This window comes from Opisthorchis viverrini, assembly GCF_000715545.1.
Source record: "Opisthorchis viverrini unplaced genomic scaffold opera_v5_83, whole genome shotgun sequence".
NCBI classification, from domain to species: domain Eukaryota; kingdom Metazoa; phylum Platyhelminthes; class Trematoda; order Opisthorchiida; family Opisthorchiidae; genus Opisthorchis; species Opisthorchis viverrini.
The window spans coordinates 1,135,524-1,151,602 of NW_008751739.1; the positions used below are offsets into that span (position 1 = coordinate 1,135,524).

The following is a 16,079-nucleotide window of genomic DNA, read 5'->3' on the forward strand; positions in this document are numbered from 1 at the left end:
TCCTCTTGGCTTATACATCACAAATTTATATGGTAACAAAAATCACGTGGTAAAGGTTAAGATTGGGAGTACATACACTTTAGAGAAACAGAAATCAATGGAAGGGGGTTTGAATGAGGGATAAATCAATGGGTCACGGAATCAGGTAAATGACATCAATGTCAGACAGACTTGTGAGACCGGATGTTTCGTAGGCCAGTTCAAGTTCAGAGGTCTCACAAGTTTCTTTTGGATGCAAAGTTGTGGACCCAGCAGTCGGATTCTAATCGCCTCTGCGATCGATAATAGTCTGGATCGTACCAGTCGTGATCGGTTCAAAGGTACCCGGTGTATGGTAGCGAGGGCTTGCTCCTTGTCTATGACGTGACTGGTTTCAGGCAAATGTGATGCGATTGCACTTGAGCCACCACTCAGAGATACGGGATTGTGTCCTCGCATTCTATCCGACAAATGCCTTATCGTACGACCAAAATATGATGCTCAGCACGATCGTACGAATGAGTACACACAAAAGTTGGTGGTAGAACGTGGCAATTCGTCCTTCAGGCGAAATTTGATGGTGGGGCTGGAGTTGAAGCTCAAACACAGATTAGAAGCCGTTAAGCCAAAACCTACATAATGTTCTGTCGGGAAGGAACCCGTCTACATTAAGCTTCCATTCAAAGGTGACTCGGTTGCTGAACTAATCATCAAAAGGCTTAAAAACTTTGTTGATACGACATACTCGGCTGCAGAGGCGATTGGAATCTGACTGCTGGGTCCACAACTTTGCATCCAAAAGAAACTTGTGAGACCTCTGAACTTGAACTGGCCTACGAAACATCCGGTCTCACAAGTCTGTCTGACACTGAGATCATTTACCTGATTCCATGACCCATTGATTTATCCCTCATTCAAACACCCTTCCATTGATTTCTGTTTCTCTAAAGTGTATGTACCCCCAATCTTAACCTTTACCACGTGATTTATCATTGAGATGGTGCTTGGAACTTCGGTTGCCTAGAAAACTTTGGAGTTGGTATACGTACCCCGCATGCCAGATGACCGCCTACCTTGTAGAACTCTTCGTCCAACCCTTTGATCAAAACATGAATGCACTAACCAGCAAAAAATCAGTCGAGTTGACAGGCGCTACCTCCATGGATGTGGTTTTATGGACTCAACTCACCAATGGGTAATGACACGAGTTTTGTGTCAATGCTCTCAGCTTCTATGCGTGGCTACCCAGTTTCCCGTTCCTTCAAATAACTGGACCGATGCAATACGTTGTCACCTCCAAAATTCACATACTAGCCTGCGATTTAATTTTCTATTGACCGAAACTGTAACTACTGGAACAAACGTACTCTTCGTACGTGGTTCCTAGCCGATAAACCCACTGACTCTCCGCCCACAATTCATCTGCATGCGACTTTGCTTGCGTCCTAATGATTCCCATAACTTGATTTATCAGGGGAAAAAGAGAATGCTCGAAGACCTTTGTAGCTCCTTCACAGCAACAGCTGACAAGGTACATCAACATGTTATTGTAATCAAACAAGCGGTCGGTTACGTTCATTTGCAACGCCTAAGTGGGTTTCCGAAACCCCGCCGGATAACCGTCGAACTTACTGTTCCTATTTCCGATAATCCGTCAGTATATACCGTCGAATCTGCGCGCTGCAGTTTGCACCTGGGTACCTATTCTACGCTGAATCCTGGACATTTTGCTTCCCACCCCCACTGAGTTTTATAATAAACATCTCGACGTTGTGCTTACTAGAGATTATGCGAAGTTCAAATTAACTTGCAACTGTCCCTTTTTGGTCCGAGTACTCGTAATTCAACGTCTGCTTTTGAAACGCCAATCTCTTGTTCCGGATTGGTTTAGCTGTCGCAAGCTTTCCCAATACGTCATTCTTTAACATGCTCCTGGGCGAAGCTTTCACCAGCTGTAGATTACACTACCGGCCACGCATGACCTAGGGGAAGTGTCGAAACAACGAGAAGGCTGAGGAATAGGGCATAACAACAAAACTATCGATAATGCTGTTCAGCAAAGTATCAGGCTGAGGGTTCGACAAAGTCTGAAGTAACTGATCACTCCGTATTTTCGTCATCTTGGCTTGAGGAGATCCCAAATCCAACGAAGAGCGGACGTCGAAGATCCACAAAATATCTCAGAATTTAGTACTATTGACTGCGGCCAGTAGTCAGACGCCTCCCCTCAGAAAAAAGTCGCATCAATTGGATGTTTATTAACATGTAAAAAATGTAATAACAGAACGACAAACTGCTACAAACCTCAAGCTCCTCTACACAGGTGGTTAGGGCACGAACCTACTGACCGAAAGGTTCGTGGTCTGAACCCAACCTCGGCATCTTGACTGCTGCTTGGGCAACTTGGCAGTTTCACAGCTCTTGTGTCGTATGACAGCTAGGTACCACTAAGATGTTACAGTTAAACGATTAGTATTTTATAAAGAAAATTAATTACAGGTTGCTGAAAAACTCTTCGACAGCAACCTTGTGCGTAGTNGAAAATATACAGCGATATCTCGAATACCGTGCTAACTGAAACATGAGGCGGCCTGTGAGCAGCACATTCAGTTGTAGAATATCATAAACGAGAGGTTAAGTTGAGTCTCTCATGAAAACCAAATTGATTTGCAAATGAGTGTATTTCTCGATCAGTGTTTTACTTTATATATCGAGTTACTTAGCACCTATTTCAATTCGGGTCCTGGACAATTATTTAAGGAAGAAATAATATACCTACTCAAATCAAGAGAAAGGAGTTACAATATGACGGAGCCCTCGTGATAGTATTGAACTAGGTCCGCACAGTCAAGGCCAAATAATGGTTGATGTTCAGATGCGATTGAAATGCATCACTTGCATTATGACCACCGAAAAATTACCGCCTCGTAGTGCGTATAGCACGGTTTGCCCATTGCGCTCGTAAACGTTTCGGCAACAGTTGCGATAACACCATCAGGTGGGTTTGAAATTTGGACTTTCTGAGTACGGGGCGAGCACACAAACCATATGACTTCCCACATATAATACATTAAGCATACAGACATAATACAATACTCACACGGTTGCCACTTCCATCCTTTATGGAGCTCAGCAGGTAGATACAGTTCCCCATTTTTCGTAAACCCTAAGTTCTATCTGAACCCAAATTGGACGAACTACAATGACTTCCCACATATAATACATTAAGCATACAGACATAATACAATACTCACACGGTTGCCACTTCCATCCTTTATGGAGCTCAGCAGGTAGATACAGTTCCCCATTTTTCGTAAACCCTAAGTTCTATCTGAACCCAAATTGGACGAACCTCATTCATTTGCACACCGACCTGGTTTTCACGAAGGACTCACCTGGAGCCCAGCTAAATTTCTCGTTAACGATTGTCCTCTTCATCTGAACGCCCGGCATCAGGCCACCTCATGTTATGAATAGCGTATTGCGTTTATATAATGCAATACTGCGATAGCTCGAATATCGCAGCAACTGACATATGCGGCGACCTGTCGCAGCACATCCAACCGGAGAGAAACATTGTAAACGCGAGATTCATGTGAGTTTCCCATTGAAAACCAAATTAGTATGCAAATGACTGTATTTGTTGCACTATTTTATTCTTTTAAATCACCATCGTTGACAGTATGACATCGGTGCTCAACATCGATGCCTCACTGTCGTACAGCCATGATTTAATTGAAAGCCTTTGTGTGGAGAAAATAATAAAAGTAGACGAGGAAGGGGCTTAGTGATAGCTTACTAGTTGCCGAGTTGCCTACACCTCCACACACTCATTCCAGCAATCTGGATAAAACTGACAACGGGAACGCCTTTGGCATCGATTATCAGCCATACGTTGAAGCGTCTCCAACCAGACTCAACGGGGATTACGCGATCATCATCCTGGGAGGCGAGTAGAACCGACAATTCTCTAGAATACTCAACCCAACACTAAAGACGACGCGATTGCTTTAGAAACAACAACTATTCGTTTGAGCTCAGAGGGCAGACGAAAACAGAAACTAACGGGAAATGCGGACAGTGGACTAAGTGGAAAGGGGCACGGAAATCGGGAATGAAACATACCATGGTAGACAAGAGGTAGGTTGCAACAAACGCTTGGGGTGAATAAACCGGGATTGAGAATATCTGAATAAATGAAGGCCTATGATGAATGGGGGAAGGGGCGAATGAGATCAGACGTCTTGTTTAAATGCGTTCAGGAGGCCATCGCACACCTTCTTCGCATCACCGAGTAACATGTCTGTGTTGTCTTTGAAAAACACCGGATTGTCCACGGCCGCATAGCCAACACCCAGAGTGCGTTTGACAATAATAACCTTCAAAGTGGAGAAATAAACGATGCATGGACACAGGGATAAGAACAAAAAAGAGCAACAATTTGTGCATTGTATACTGTTTGCCAAATAATCCAAATGCGCCTTTCAGCATTGGTATGCACTCCAAAGTGGGACGTACATTTTCGTTCGTAATGGACGTGTATCAGTTCATCCACTACACTTGACGATCTCACTGAAGGCCTTTTCGGGCCGTGATGCGTACCAAAATGTCTACCGTATACTTCGACCGATCATTCCAGCCAAGGTTATTATGCGTTTCCTCGTCATACCGCCTAACTGAAGCCGAATACTACATTGATAAGGTACAGGACAAAATGCAGTCTCTTGCATTATCGAACGTGAAGGGTGTTGTCCTCTCCTCCAGATATGTGTTCCGACTGTTAGTGAAATGAGCCTATGGTCAACCAATTGACTAGTTATTTAGCTGTCATCGGGTGTAGAAAGTTGAGTAGATGTGTTGCAGTGGGCAAGTGCAAGCGAAAGAGAACTCGGGTACATAAGCTCTTGAAAGGCAGTGTTTGAGGTGAGGAATTCAAGCAACGGAGCCAGCCGAGGTTTCTAAACATCCAGGCTTGGTTGGTATGGTCAGTCAGTATTTCAGCAGTGCAGTTCCAGATGCCACAGTTTTGTTCACCGAGAGTAAGGAGAATGAGGACCATGCGTTGGAGGTGATGTCCCAATCAATCCATTGACGGCAAATGGATCTGTTTGTCCAGCATGACGGGAAGCGAGAGCTAAGCTTGGAAGGCGATAGATAGCTCTGATGCAAGCACGCTATTGGTTGTGTGACACAAGCACACCTGTCAGGGTCACTAACCATTGTTTGGTCTGCTAGTAAACTGAGCGTGGGATCAATACATACGCTTCCTACGATCGCACAAAGCAGATTAGTGAACGGCTTTACACACTCTCTGCCAGGTGCCACGCTACGATATGGCCTTGACTGTGAAAGCTTGGCGTGGCGACAGAATGCGAAAACGCACAGTAACCTGGGTCAGAACGATAGATCGAAACATTAACAAACATGACTTTGAAAACGCGGCAGAAAGCCTTCACTAAGGTAGTCGAATGAAGGAACTTGGGCAACCCCATGTGCCTACAATGGCAAATGTGCATTCTTCGGCGGGCATTCTATGTGAAAAGAAGCGTGAAAAAAAGAAATCACCGGCTGTGAAGTGGTCAAAATTACAGCTCAAACATGAGGTTAGTAGATACACGGTTTTACTTTCAAAACCGCCCCAAAGTGTTGAAACAACCGTCGAGTACAAGATGTCAAAGGGAGACGTGGCGTCTCCGAGTGTTGAGCATCTCATGTTCTTATGAAGCAGGTAGTCCGCCGTTCCTAACCCACTACCCAACTTCCGTTCGTGACTTCCTGTTTGCATGAAGCAGCTGAAACGGATTGAGGGCAACATTCCGGTTAAGATCCGTGCTTGAAGCCGGTTGGCCTGAATAAGCTGACAGTAACTAAACCAATGTGAGCCATTCAGATGGCACGCCAGTGTCAAATGAAATATACGCTCCCGTAATGAGGATGATGACTTTTCAATACCCATTTTTCAAGTTCATCAAGAAGCAACCCAAGTTTTGAAGTTCAGGCGCACAAAAATGCCACACACAAAAGTGCGCACACAAACGGGCCGAATCTAGGTCGGACTTGCTGCGGCGAAAATTAGCATAAACATGGTTGACCCTAAGTAAAAATAGAGCATTCTACCATCCATTTTTCACCGCAACCCGCTACGCCAACGGACCCTGCTCAATGAATGAGAACTCATAGGCATCCATGAGGAATACTTCGCTGATGACCATGCACAGTACCACTACAGTACAGACAGCCACGTTAACCTACTGGTCAATCCATTGGGGCGCGCCGTAGCCTGACGAAAACCCATAGGAAATAGGGTCAGACGCCGAACTATGGTCACACAAACAACTAAATCAGCAAGCAGACCGGTAAAAGAAGATGACCATGTGACAAGGACACATCTGCACAATGTCACTCACCTTCTTTGCCAGCCAAACGCGCAGAACAGGCATTCCAGCAATAATAGAATTGGGGTCTTCCTCGGCAGCCGAGTTCACTGTGTCGTTGGCGCCAATAACAAGGACCAAGTCAGTTTTTGGAAAGTCTGCGTTGATTTCGTCCATTTCGTAGACCATATCATACGGCACACCAGCTTCGGCGAGAAGCACATTCAACTGTCCGGGCATACGACCTGACGAAGAATAAAAGTTGATCAGACATACATACATTGATTACATATAAAATGTAATCAAACATTGTCAAGGGTGGGTTGGAAAAATATTATTGTTCTATGGTGCATAGGCAAATTTCAAGACATAATGCCATTACACTATGTACTGCCTGCATTAGCTAAAGATGGTGTGTATGGTACGACTCGGCGGAGAACCAAAGCGGATAGTTGTGCACTGGAGACAATCGATCACTGATACTTTTGAAGGGCAAACAGTAAGGATTGAGAGTGAGCATTTCAAAAGCGCGAATAGAGAGAGAATCACGTTCAGGAGGCGACAGAGGTTCACAAGCTATGGTGCAACTTCGGGTAACAAACGAGTAACCTTAGTACTACCATTGGTCTCTATGTTAGCTCCTGAGCTCATCAACGTGCACAGCAGGTACGTACACCAATGACAACTACGACTTTAAAACATTGCTTAATAAAATAATAACCGTTCAGTCGTAGCATCTTTTCGGTGTCCAAATGCCATGTCACCCAAAGGAAACACGAGGACTGGGATACTGTCAGGTTGTCCAAGCTTTAAAACATTGAGTCTCTGTAGTCCACTTCGCCAAAACATCGAGAAGACAGAGGCCGTGACATTTTACTATCAGCAGTTGGGAACATAAAACGTGTAAGATAATAATAATGAAGCGGACTGCGCAGGTCGTAGGATCAGTGTCGAGGTAACCAAAAGGTATGAGTCAAGATCGTCTGTGAACCGGCAGTTTGTGAGTCTTAATTGATATGGCCACAGAAATTGTTAAAAACTTGGGGTTTGTGTTTCAAACTCAGGTTCGGAAGCGATCAGCCGGATTAATGACCCATTTGACTATCAATCGATGACTATGAGGTTCGATTCGACCTCTGACCTTTGCGGCTTAGTCGCAATACTGATCGAATCGGATATGCCGGGATAGCTTCGGAGCCGCAGACGATACTCGTGGATCGGTCCTGCCAATGTGTGCCAAAGCAAGGAAAATGAACTGATAGGCTTCACGGGAAGGCAAAACAACGGACAAACTGTTTACTCGAATGAGACGCGATTGAGCAGCAGGATGTAGGAAGCTTATAAACATGGTGCTTTAATCGATTGGCTACATATTTCTAAAAAGAGAAATAAACACTTGACGACATGCACTCATGCAAATTAGTTCGACCGGAGACTCCACTGAATATCCAGTTTGTGGTGATCTTATAAATGAACTAAGCCTGCTTTAAGTTACTGTGAATAAGTAAGGTGATAAAGTCTTCCTTAGGAAGCTTTTTTCGACTGCTATCCGGTCCGTGTCCTCCTAGTGTTTTAGAACAAGATCACTAACAGACCGAATTCAAGCGCAGTTGACGCAAAGCTTGGAAACTGCAAGTACTGACCACTCGAATTAGTCATGAGGCAGACCGAATGGTGCAAAGTTCCATCCCCTAACAGGATAGTAATAATCATTTCAACTAATATAATAGACGGGGCACGTACCAGCCACTGGATGGATGGCGAATCGGATTCGTTTTCCTTCTTTGGTCAACTCTTTCGCTAATTCGGCAAGCGGATACTGCGCCTTGGCCACGCACAACCCGTACCCGGGGGTAACGACAATATCTTTGCTGTCACGCATCAGGTCAGCCACCGTTGCCACATCCGTTTCTCTGTGTGTTCCTGTGCAAAAAAAAGATAAACGGACACAGTGATACAGTGCTTACATACCACGGCGCGGGAAATTGAGAAAATCATAAATCAAATGCAAATGCCCACCGGTGATAGCCATGGCTTGACCACCAGCGTACGAGGAAGTGCCGTAGCCACCCATGATCACGTTGGGAAGAGAACGATTCATGGCCTTGCACATGATATAAGAGAGGATAGCACCGCTGGATCCAATCAGTGCACCGACCACTGTCATCAGACTGTTGTTCAACATGAAACCTTCAGCGCAAAGAGCCCAGCCAGAGTAGCTATTCAGAACGGTGATCACGACGGGCATGTCGGCTCCTGAAAGGAAGTTGAAGATGGTACACAGTAAAGAGAACCAGGTGTTAAATGTCAAAAAAGACTGAAGAAAATGACTGTTGAGTCGCAGCATATAGGAACGATTGAAAAGGAGAATTTTAGAAGTTGACAAAGAGAATCATCAAAGTTCTGATGCATATCTTGTTAAATGCTACACAATCAAAAGCATATGCCCGGCTCTGGGTGACGATAGTTTTACTCAAAAAAATAGGCTACCTGTAGCTACTCTACTCACCCAAGGCCACCCAACACGGGGACCGAGTAGCCAGGATTGTGAGCTAACTATCAGCTCGGGTGCAGTGTGTGAATGAACCCAAATAAACGATCCGGGGAAGTGATATGGACCAAAATCGACAATGTGCCCTCCCCAGTGGATGCTCCCGACTAACATGAATAATAATGGTGCAGCTGTAGCACTTTTGCAGTGCCTAGATGCCATGTCACCCGAAGGAAGCACGAGGGCTGGGATACTGTCAGGTTGCCCAAGCCTAAACAGGAGGTTGGGTTCGAATCACGAACCTTTCGGTCAGTAAATTCGCGCTCTAACCACTGAGCCATCTAAGCCTCAACTAACCCGAACATCAGCTGTCTTACCGAAGTTTTTTTAAGCAACTCGCTGCCCCATAAAACTAGGCAAAACAATATATCATAGGTGACAACGTCTGTATTCTTGACCGAATGGTCCAACAGACATCCACGGCCTCATTTTGTCGATCGTGGTATATATTACGAGTTGCTGCCTCACGATCTCTAAAAACCCAGGAAAGTGAAATATGAAGAAGGCTGGATTCGTTTTGGAGAGGGGAGATAAAATGTACAACCAGATTCGAATCTTGTGTGTATGTTTCAGAGATGCAACATAGTCACTTTCAGCAGAGAACCATGGCAGCAGAGTACCTGAGCGTCACACACTCATTCTTGTGACCAATTATCAAACATCTATTCCGATGACAAGCAGGTTATAGCAGAATGGAATAAACATTACCTCCAATCGCTGCCGTCAACGTCAGACCGGAGATCCCACCAGCGATTGCTGCTCCGCCCAGTAACACACCTAGTCCGTGAGCATACGATTCAGGACCAAGGGCCAAGAGACCAAGAAGACCAGCACCAGAGAGCGCCACCAGTCCAGCATTCAGTGCATGACGTTGCGGTAGTAGTAATGGAGAGGAATCCAAGATACCTGAAGTGAACAGCGGCATGGAAAATATTTTCGCAATGTGATGGAGTCTCGAAAGGTCAGGGGGTGAAGAAAACCACAAGGGGGGTTAAATGGGATTCAGTCTTTTTGTTCTCAAGCTAAGATGAACGACAACGCCATACTAAGCGGCACATAGCAACAAAAAGGAAGTTATCGACCAGTTAGGAACTATAAAACGGTCAGCTAGTTCGGTCATTGATACCAGCCAACCCTTTTCAGGTCAGTTAAGGCGTGAACAAATCACCATCATCATCGACAACATAATATCAGTGTCCAACAGTGATAACAGATAGTGCTAATATACGTGTTTGCTGATTCGAGACACATTTGCTGGCAAAGTGGCATGCCCGTATGTAGCAGGCCACAATACGGGTTATTTGATGGTGCGGGCTCTGAGAGCAACCAAAATGAGATTCTTTCGGTTTTTCGACAGCGAGTGTCTCAGAACCATAGCTCGTGTGGGTTAATATAGGCGAATTCAGCATGAAATGCTGTGGTGGTTTGGCAGTATACTGCGCATGACGAATCATCGTTTGCTGTTCTCCGTACCCTATTCAGAGTGATGTTAAACCTTTGACGAGGCAGAGAAGAACGAAAGAAACTACGAAAAGTCTGGGTGCTGTCGGTGCGACTCGCTTCTCAGAGTAGGGGACGCGTGATCTTCCCTGTGCAGGGATGAAAACTGCAAGATACAGCTGGTGATCGATGTCAATAACGTTCTTGTTACTAGTTTCTATCCAGATTATTTGAATGAGTGTCTGGAAGTCTAGGTATCTCGGAATGATTGCGGGCCTACAATAAGCCCCTAGTACTTGGAAGACTGGTTCAGCAGTTCACGTTGGTCGGTCCGACAAGGTTACGATAGTGCTCCGTGACTGGCGGTTGGCTGGAGTATCTGAAGGGACTGTTCGGAGTAATTATGGGAGCGTACCGTCGTTTGGGTGCATGTTAGCGCGGGGGTGACTTCCGATTCGCCCAGAGCCGTATGTCCCGAAGGGTCCCACCCACTAAACGTTCCATGGTAATTTTTATCTTACGAAGGGATCTACTATCAAGTAGATCCTGTCGAATATCAACAATGTTATTTGACGCATTAAGCCATAAAAGTCCACCCATAACGCTGTCTCCCTCTAAAACTAACTCAAGAAAAAACAGGGGTGATATTGCTTGAAGGTTTCTGAAGATTCTTCGGCAGCGCAAAACCGATTTTGTCCTCCTTGTGGGTCATCAGGTGGGCACAGATCCGAATTTCCGTCAACCCTATGTTATACTTGAGCCCAAAGTGTATGAAATTCGCGAAATTAGACCATTTGCACAAGCACTTTGTTTTAATGGGAGATCCAACTGAATCGTAGCTGAACATCTTTGGTTTTCGGAAACCTTATAGTACTCTTCCTTGAAGAAAGTATGCTGGAATATCGTACCAACTGAAACACGAGGGCCTTGGTGCGGCATATTCAGTGTGTGTGTNACAAGCGGTTCAGCTAGGATTCAGTGGCGTATCTCGTTAAAACCAAACGGTGACACTGGTTCGTCATCGAGCGAACATCCGGGCGGCTAGTGAAGAGGCCAAAAGGACAACTGTCTACATTGTCCGGATTTCGCAGTAGTAGAGATGTCCGTGTGTGTTTACAAAAACACCAGAACCAGTGAGCCGACAGCAGACAAATATTTCCCCCACACGTCGGCCCTACGTTCTAAGAACACGAGGTTAGCTTCAGCGGCGAACGGTATCAGAAATCTGGAATGGAAAATAAAAGAGAACGAGGTCTGATACCTTGAAGCTTGCCGAAAGCAACCAATGATCCGGTCAAGGTGATACCACCAATCCAAGTGCCCAAGTAAGCCACCGTTTTCATCAGCTGTAGCGCACCATAGGACGCCGGATTAGCCAGCAGTTCGGGGGCCTCCACCATGTAGTTCGCAACGCAAGTGAGGACTGCAGCTGCACCGACCAAGCTTTGCAGAAAAGGAAAGGCACAATGAGGGAAAATTAAAAGTGCGGGATAATGAGTTGGATGAACTTATCAGGAGAATTGAAGTTCTAACCGCTTTTAATATTTGAACCAGGTGCTGTGCACATAATTGCTACGAAGGTTGAAATACCGCAAGGTTGTAAGAACTTAGATCAGTGCGGGCGAACTTACAATCGGGAATCAAATCAATCACCAATCGATCGCGCATGTCAGCTTGAACCTCAAAGTACTCTCATGGAACAAAGTAGTGTCTGATCTTCAAACTTGATTTAGCTAGCTCCAGGATAATCACGTCTCTGCATCCTGTGTGTAGCTAGGTACGACATAAAGTACCATTGAAATAAGAAATTAACACCCAGCCTCAGGGTAGGATGTTTGTCCATTTGTGAATTTGACGACGCACAGCCAAGCATGAAGCGACTGGAACCGATCGCCAGTATCACCTAGAACTTTTGTGCTTGGTAACAGTGTCTAACTATACTATGTGCATCTTCATGAAGTCACCATTACGAGCGTAGCGATTGTTCACTCCACGTTTGGAAGAAGTTATGAAAAATGACGACCAAGCGGCTTCACGCAGTGAGACGCCGCAGTCTGTTTTTTTTTCACAATTAAAGCCGTCACGAGTCCGCAAACGTCATTCAGGAACAGTTACAGTTCTGAGGTATCAGTACTTAGAAGTCTGAAGACTTTGTAGTTGCTCTCTAATCAAAAGCCACGTTCCGTGCGCATCATTCCCCACCAATAGACAAAACACAACATTCGGTGATCATCCGGAGGCAAGAATTTCAGCGAACTAAAACATCCCAATAAGGAGCACCACGAACAAACAAGAAAGTTCGAGGACGCAACGAATGATGTCTTACAAGAACTATTTACACGAAAACATGAAATGTTTTTACCACTAGTTCCGACTGTATTGTGACAGAAGTCAATACACGAATCTGCAAGGCCCGGGTCGCGTTCACTAATTTGGTACACCTATGGCGTCAAAGCGGTATATCCCCGAATGAGATACACACGTCGTGGGACGTGTGTATCAGGTTGTGAGACCTGATTTGTTCGAGCATCGGAACTGAGACGCCCTCAGGTGTTCGACAACCGTCGTCTCAGAACCATAGCTTGTGGGAGTTCGTCGGCCAATGCGTGACGAGGTACTTAGAAAGCATCCAGGACTTCCGTTCAGCTGAAGCACCCTTTTGGTGTCTATCTACCATGCCACTCGAAGGAAGCACGAGGGCTGGGATATTTCCACGTTGTCCGAGCCTAGACAGGGCAAATCAAGAGGTCGGATTCGAACCATGGATCTTCCAGTCAGTAAATTCGCGCTCTGACTATTGAGCCATCTCGCCTCCAAATAGGATCCTAGCCCTTCCAGCTGAGGACGGGAGATGGTGGATTTCCCATAAAACAAACAATTGTGGCTAAAGTGCACGAATAATCTATCTGTGGGGAAGAGGTGGCATTCCCAGAAGGCTGACGATGTATCAGTCACACTTGCTCCTTGCGACAGTTGTTGTAGACATGCCACACACTGAAGATCGCCCCCCTCCTGATTTCCTTCAACATCCGAGGTGTTTTTGATGTTGTGAACAGAATCATTAAGTCTCACAGAAAACGAAACTCCGTTAACATCTAGTGAGATCCTAAAATGCCTCTATGTCCCAGCTTGCTGAGACATACGGCGAGCCAAGCTTGCTTTTTGCCTTATGAAACGGGGTCCGACAAGGTTAATTACACTCTCCATTTCTGCGGTGCTTATCAATGGGGTCTGTAGGAAACAATCTGATAAGTACGAACGATGCAGTGGTTGCAGGGATTGGGCACAGGATGCCCTTGAGAGTTTGATGACTTCTACCAGGCATTTTCCTGCTAAAGTATGAAGTGGTGGTACCAGGAAACGCAGTCTCTCTCGACGAGGCCACACTCGAGGTTGTCGAAAATACACATATATAGGCGGATAGACCGGTACTGCCGGTATCAAGCAGGAAATAACCAATCGCACTGCCACATCTTGATGTACGGTCGTGCAACTCTGTATCGGTCCCTTGGCTTCCTGCTCCGCCCACTATGGTATATCAAAAGGCACGGTAGCCTACAAAGAAAGACAAAGGAAAATTAGTACAACTATATTTATAGGGTAGTCACAGCGTGTGTTCCACAAGGTGGTGCCAGAATCTCCGTGAGGGGGCGAGAAGCGTCGAGTCACAGGTGCTTGACTCGGATTGGCTGGCATTCTGACCACTCAGGGCATGCCTTCGTTTGGCCCGCTTCCTGCACCTGACACATCCGCCCAAATGATGTGCTGTTCGGTTATTAGGGACGGCTGGCCCCCGAACAACGTTACTGGAAGATTGTGGTCTGTGAAAAGTCCGCCGCTGAAAGACTGAGTGTACGATATTTCCAGGTGAGAGCTAATTGCACTGCTGAACAGCCACTCTTGGCCAAACGGCTAGGTGTTCAACCGCTGGGCGGACAGTCGCGGGTTCGGAACTTTTTAAGTTTCGTGAGAGGCTCACTGCTGATGATTCCCAAAAAGGATGAAACAGCTGTACAGTGATCTCGGCTTTTTAGCATACAGTGGCCTCACTGACAGGCTGAAATCTCTACTGAACTTCCGTATATGCTGTACTTCTCCATGAAAGTGAAAAATTGAATAATAAGGGGCAGATAGTGTTTGAGTAGTGATGTCTGTGATACACAATCTTGATGTGACAGAGGAACTTATCAATGCCCTGTGCTATTGTAATGTAGTACAAACTATCGTGGCTGGAGCGCACCTTGAGGACTGCAAGTGATTGGATTCCTAGGCGGGTCTTGGTTGTGCGCATCAGGGTGGGCTGGAAACACAACCGTCGAGAGGGTAGAACAAGCAAAATCGTTAAACATCAAACTGGTCCCTGTTGGTTTATCATGACTCCCTAAACTGCAAGATAAACAAGATGTCTGTGCCTGAGGACACATTCTAATGGCCAACTAATTAGCTATTTTCTATACTGACTATCCTCATTCTTCTGCATCTTTCAAAGTGCATTATTACGGAGATTTATCTGGGGAAAGTGCGGAGGAATTGACGGATTAGCCCAGTGCGTTTGTGTTAAATAGCCAACAATGTCATTATGCTTGGGTCGATGGAATACTTACAACAGAATTGTGGGGGGGGGGCTTGCCCACCAGCCTAGTTAACTCAGATTAAGCGTGATGCCACATTCGAATGCTCGCAAACCGCCTGAAACAATCCGGGTTACTCGATTTTGTATCATGCGGTAAATAGTATACACTGAGTTCCGTGATCGTGGACGCCATTCGTTAAGAGCACTCACCTGTGAAACAGTGCTACCATTTGAGGTAAGTCAGTAACTTCGATGCGCTTGGCAGCAATGCCTCCGATCAGAGCACCACCGGCAAGACAGGCTGCCATCTGAGTCAACAGCTCGGGGCTGGGTTGGATGATACCAAGCGTGGCAGCCAAACCACTAGAGACACCAATCATTCCCACAACGTTTCCTGAAAATAGTGGTGAAACAAGGTTGAATAAGACAACAAACACAACAGAATATCATAAACGAGAGATTCCGCTGAATCCCACGTTACGGCCAAATTAGTCTGCAAATGAGTGAGAGTATGGGTATGATAACCAACCATCACCAATGGCTCGAGAGAAATGCCGTACGCCGCGTCGGTGATCGGTACAGCGAGAGTAGTGCTTGCAGCATTTGAGAAAGTTCCAGAACGAAGTAACCAGTGGGGAAATCACCATAAAAGATAGCAATACACTGGTAATACTCACTAGCGCTAATGATAAGAGCAGTTTTGTACTTTACTGACGGGTTCACGCGGCCTGGAGTAAAAACAAACTGGTCTGTAGACTGCATCTACACCACACCAAGTTTAGAGGTCATTCAGCGTGGCATTGAGCGCAATTGAAGTAGAAAAACTCAATTCCTAGTTGTCTTAAGGCATTTTATTCCGTATGAGAAGGTTGTCCGAATTTAGTGATAGAAGAGTGGTTAACCAAAATACCTAGAAATCATATGACAACTTTGAGTTCAGGCCAGGAACACGAAAAATTCATAAGTACATGGATGGAGCAGGAAACAAATTTTTGGAAGTATAAAACTGAAGAACTGGGAGATGATCGCGGGGATGATTACGAGAGAAACTTGTTCGGCTCTAGCATGTAACCTCCCTGTCTTCCGAAAGCTTTCGACCCTATAGCTCCCGTCAGATGCCGCGCCGTCTACGGGATGGCCACAATCAGATGCGAGGGATGCT

At 45.6% G+C, this 16,079-nt stretch overlaps 2 protein-coding genes across 2 annotated transcripts in view; one reads left to right on the forward strand and one right to left on the reverse strand.

The window, feature by feature from the left end:
* Window positions 1-3,596: 3,596 nt before the first annotated feature.
* T265_04810 (hypothetical protein) overlaps window positions 3,597-16,079 on the reverse strand; it is a gene marked incomplete at both ends in the record, with an annotated part of 61,051 nt that continues 48,568 nt past the window's right edge. Inside the window, 7 exons of the mRNA XM_009169648.1 lie at window positions 3,597-4,358; window positions 6,387-6,598; window positions 8,097-8,276; window positions 8,325-8,609; window positions 9,613-9,810; window positions 11,606-11,787; window positions 15,128-15,311. Of these exons, the coding sequence (XP_009167912.1) occupies window positions 4,215-4,358; window positions 6,387-6,598; window positions 8,097-8,276; window positions 8,325-8,609; window positions 9,613-9,810; window positions 11,606-11,787; window positions 15,128-15,311 (1,385 nt within the window). The remainder of the gene's footprint in view (window positions 4,359-6,386; window positions 6,599-8,096; window positions 8,277-8,324; window positions 8,610-9,612; window positions 9,811-11,605; window positions 11,788-15,127; window positions 15,312-16,079) is intronic.
* Window positions 5,448-5,702, forward strand: T265_04811 (hypothetical protein; the record flags this gene model as incomplete). Its single annotated transcript, XM_009169649.1, has 1 exon — window positions 5,448-5,702. One exon carries the CDS (start codon window positions 5,448-5,450, stop codon window positions 5,700-5,702), a length of 255 nt encoding a protein of 84 aa, XP_009167913.1.